Source organism: Henckelia pumila, chromosome 3 (genome assembly GCF_033568475.1).
Source record: "Henckelia pumila isolate YLH828 chromosome 3, ASM3356847v2, whole genome shotgun sequence".
Taxonomy (NCBI): domain Eukaryota; kingdom Viridiplantae; phylum Streptophyta; class Magnoliopsida; order Lamiales; family Gesneriaceae; genus Henckelia; species Henckelia pumila.
The window spans coordinates 70,724,711-70,729,504 of record NC_133122.1 but is presented as its reverse complement, the minus strand read 5'-3'; the positions used below and the strand labels follow the sequence as shown (position 1 = coordinate 70,729,504).

At 36.3% G+C, this 4,794-nt stretch overlaps 1 protein-coding gene across 1 annotated transcript; it reads left to right on the top strand.

Annotated features, from left to right (window-relative positions):
- Nucleotides 1-2,914: 2,914 nt before the first annotated feature.
- Nucleotides 2,915-3,599, top strand: LOC140888986 (spermidine hydroxycinnamoyl transferase-like). The gene is made up of 2 exons (XM_073296681.1): nucleotides 2,915-3,182; nucleotides 3,319-3,599. Exons 1-2 carry the CDS (start codon nucleotides 2,915-2,917, stop codon nucleotides 3,597-3,599), a joined length of 549 nt encoding a protein of 182 aa, XP_073152782.1.
- The last annotated feature ends 1,195 nt before the right edge of the window (nucleotides 3,600-4,794 follow it).

Genomic DNA, 4,794 nt, shown 5'->3' with positions numbered 1-4,794 from the left:
ATGAGTCAATTTTGATGACCATCAAAACAGAGGTCTCACAAGTGAGAGAGTAGCATGTAAAACAAAGGTATATACAACACTTAGTGGCATATTTATTTGAGATAAAAGCTGTGGCATGATTACAGGAAATCCAAATTTCCTATATGGCCTTCCTTCGTCCTCATCTTGCATATGCTGTCATCAAAATTAGCAAAAGGTGAGTGAGTTCTGGATTAAAAGATGTATAAACTACAAGCAGAAACAATTTATTATAAAGTAAAAGCGATCTTAGAAACAAGGAGCTCCCATTTATATTTAAAGTACATATGGTATAATTTATAGAGGTCCATCAACTCAGGGCTATCTCCATTTCATGCACAATGATCAAGTATCACAGTTGCTGAGAAGTGGCATGCATAATCCACTAATTATTTCCGCTTTAAATACCATTTGCTAGGCCATTTCATCCTAATCCATGATAAAGATATATATCCTATTGATTCATGGTTGATGGCTAACACATTACGCTATGGAAGAGAAAGAGTGACTCAGGCCTTAACAACTCGTCTATGCCCATGTGGGCGAGTACTATCGCACTCTGTTAGGACTGAACCGGGTCTTCTTAGTACTTTCATATTAATAAGTTTTTGTTTAAACATCTTAGGCCATCTCCAACCCATTACGTTATCTTAGTGTAACACTAACTTCAAAATAGTGTAATTCCTACACCAAATACAAGACTCATCTCCAACTCATTTACTCTAAACTCTACACTAAAAAAAATATTCTCGAAATATTCTTTATTATTTTATTCACAACAACTAATTTATTTCGCAAAATATTTTTAAACAAAATAATTAAAATATCAGTAATATCTAAAATCATAATTTCTATATAAAAATATTAATGAATTAAAAATTTTAATTACATATATTTTAAGAATTATTTTCAAAATTTTAAAATATTTAATTTTATTTATTAAAATATTTAAAATTATTATTTATTTTACGAATTTTGATTTTAGTTATTTAAATACTTAAAGAATTAATTAGAAAAAAAAACAAAAAAAAAAAAAGAAAAAAAAATAGCATAAAGCAAAAGTGTTGCACCATATTTTGGTGCAACACTATTGCTTTGCTCCAACCTGGCGCTGGCGCTGAAAATAGCGCTGGGTTGGAGCATAAAATGCAACATTGGTGTTGCATTGGAGATGGTCTGATACAAAGAGTTAACTCAATTTTTTTCTAGTGTTCGACCCTTGTCGTCAATTATTTCTTTCAATTCCCGAATTAAAAACTAATATAATTGTAAACTTCTGCTTACACAGACATGTAAAATATCTACATCATATGCTTGCTTCTGCTTGTTTGTATTCCAAGTCAATCCTATTTACCTAGAATCTACCTAGCATCAAGCAAACTTTTACAGAAGAAGTTGAAACATATTGATACACCAGGGTCAGCCTCGAGCCCATCCTCAATTCATGTAGTATACTATTGGTAGTGTTTGTAAGAGTATCTAGAAACGCTTTTCAGAATTTTTTTTTTGGTTGAAATTTTGTTAATGAAAAGTTGACTTTCTAGAAGCTTTCCCAAACACTATCATAAACTTTCTCCTCTCCAAAACCCATTTTGTAGGTCTTTTTTCTTATGTACCTCAAATTTTGGTTAGTAAATATGATTTTCCTACGCTTCTTTAAATCTCGCAATTAACTTTTTAAGATAATTTGGAAAAGGCATTCTATTGAATATATATCTCAACAATTTCTGCTTTGATGGTAAACATCATTGTGATGGCTCGAAATTTAATAACGCAAACCATGTAAGCAATGGAATTCAAGACTTTAGCTCAATGAACATCAAATGAAAAACTCAACTTTGGACTTGAATTTTTAGCTCAAGGAACTAGAAATTCCAGCTCAACTTAATTAGCTCGGAACCATGCAACTCGCGAAGCTCGAATTAAGGAGACCCATGAACATGAAATTAACAGCTCATAAAGTCAAGACTTTATCTCTATAAAACTTAATAATTCATGTTCTAAATCTCGAGAAATGCAACTGAAAAATTGAGCTAAGGGAATAAAATAATTACGGTGTAAGAAATGGTCATTGGACTTACCTTAGTGTCTCTTGAGTTTGGATAAAACTTTGACCAAAATAAATGCTTTAATTGGGCTCCCAAGGAATCGATTTTTTTGTTTTCCTTTCAGATGGATTTTCAACCTATAAATATCCTATAAAGTGATGAAAAAGAGACACAAAAACGCCTCCAAACACTCTCCAAATTCGAGCAATTTAAGGCTATCCGGTTTGAGCCTTCTAGCCAAAATGTATATTTTTGAGATACTCCTCCACTCAAAAGGGTTATCGTTGTTATTCGGTCACTCTCAAGAAATATTTTCTTTCTCGGGATGTCACATTCTTCAAAACACAACCTTTCTTTTCGAAGGAAAATTCAGCCCCTGCCCTCATCCTTGATACCAAAGAGAAAATTTCAGACTTAGTTCTTCCAAATGCTTGGGAGTATACATGGGATCTTTATCCAGCCTCCCCACTATGTGACGAAAACAACCCCAATTTATCCCTCTATGAATAATCCTCCATCAGATTCTGCATCGAGCCCTCTTAGTCCTTCTACTTATCTTTCGCAGCCTTCTTGTCCTACTCCGGGTCAGTCAACGGCAGGGGGAGAATTAGTTCAGCCGTTTCCTTTGCATTTATCACGAAAGAAACATCCGGACAAGGTAGTAGAACCAAAGATTCTTGGCAGCCAAGTCTCCAACTCTGAATCTGGGTCAAAAAATACTATAGATGAACTTCAGAATATCTCTCCTTCGGACCTTGACGGATAATTGCATTACGGAAGGGAACCAGGTCCTGTACTCAACATCCAGTGGCTAAGTTTGTGGCATATGGACATTTTTCAGCACACATATGGAGGTGTTGAAGCTTACAAAAACCCAAGTTGAAATGCTCAAGAATGAAGCAAACAGAACGAGGCCATTGAATGAATTAGGTGACCGTGGCTTTACACGATATGAGGTCATAGCAGCACACATATGGAGGTGTGCATGCAGGGCTCGTGGGCACCTATATGAGCAGCGGACCGGATTGGTAGTCTGTTTAGATATATGCAATCGAGTTCAACCACCGTTGCCTGAAAAGTACTTTGGCAATGCAATAATGGACGTGGTTGCGACTGGTCGGTCGGGGGATCTTGTGACAAGACCATCAAGCTATGCTGCAAGCAGAATATATAAGGGAAGCAATAAATAGGGTGTCGAGCGAGTTCGTGTATTCCACTCTTGATCACTTGAAAAATGCCAAAGATTTTTCAGGATTACAAGATATACATGCCATGAAAACAAATGGAGGCCGGCTATTTTATTGGAATCCAAACCTAGGGGTAGTAAGCTGGATGGCACTTCCACTCTATGGCACTGATTTTGGTTGGGGGAAGGAAATATTTATGGGCCCCGGAAGTTATGATTGTGATGGTGATTCTTTGATCTTACCGGGGCGTGATGGGGATAATGGTTCTATTGTTGTTGGACTATGCTTTCAAGCTGCTTGCATGGAAGATTTCCAAAAATTCTTCTACCAAGATTTTGGAAACTAGGAATTGGTACTATGTATATATATGATTAATGGGAAGTTAAATAATGGTACGTAACTCAAGTACGTACCTTGCTGGATGAAGGAGTGTTTTGTATGTATAATAATTGTCTACTCTATTTTGAGGAAGCAGAGTTTGTCCAATTAAACTTGGGTTCCAATAAGCTAAGAGGTGGCGGATCGATCGACTGCGGGTGTTTTCAAGTTTGATGGTGACTTTCAACACCTATATATGTATGGCGACCCACCCTAGCGTTTAGGTTTTGTAAATGTTTTATCAATAATTGCACACAGGGTAGTACCTTTGTTAGTCCCAGGTGCGGCATCACGAGATAAAAACTATGGAAATTGAAGAATAAATAGACACCAAGATTTACGTGAAAAATCCCCAAAAAATTATTTGGGTAAAAACCACGGGCAAGACTAAAAGATTCCACTATATTATTTGGAGAATTACAACCTCTCTCTCTGTGTTTCCAAAGAGACACACACTCTCTTAATACAGGAGAAAATCTATCTCACAAATATATATAGAAATACACTCAAAATTATTTGAATGTTTTAAACCGAGAAATGAACTGAAGATGGGATGATTTGAAATGAGAATTGTGGCACCTATTTATAGCAAAAGTTTGCTCCGTCTCAACCACAAAGAAAATTTAAAATTTGCTTTGCTTGCATGTTTCCATGTGTGTATATTGCCAGCACATTGCCACCTAACGCCTCATTTATGAGGCTTGATATTTCAAACCGACATTTCTCCCACTTGGAGATTTGATTGAGAATCAAACACATCTCCACACATCATTTCAATCTTGTCATTTTCGCTGCTTACATTCCTGCTAGGCCACTTGAGGATCTACACCATTCAAACTTGTCTGTACTCACTGGTTTGGTCAGAAAATCAGCTATGTTATCCTTTGTATTGATCTTCTGCATATCCACACTTCCTTCCTCTACTACTTCCCGTACAAAATGAAATTGAACTCCAATGTGTTTAGTCCTGGAATAAAAGGCTGGATTCCTTGCAATGTGCAAGGCACTCTGGCTGTCACAAAACAGAGGAATATTTTCTTGTTTGTGTCCAAGCTCCTCCAATAACCTTTTAATCCATATTTTCTCCTTGCAAGCTTGAGTAGCTGCCATGTATTCTGCCTCCGTTGTAGATAATGCCATAACTGTTTGCAGTTTTGAAACCC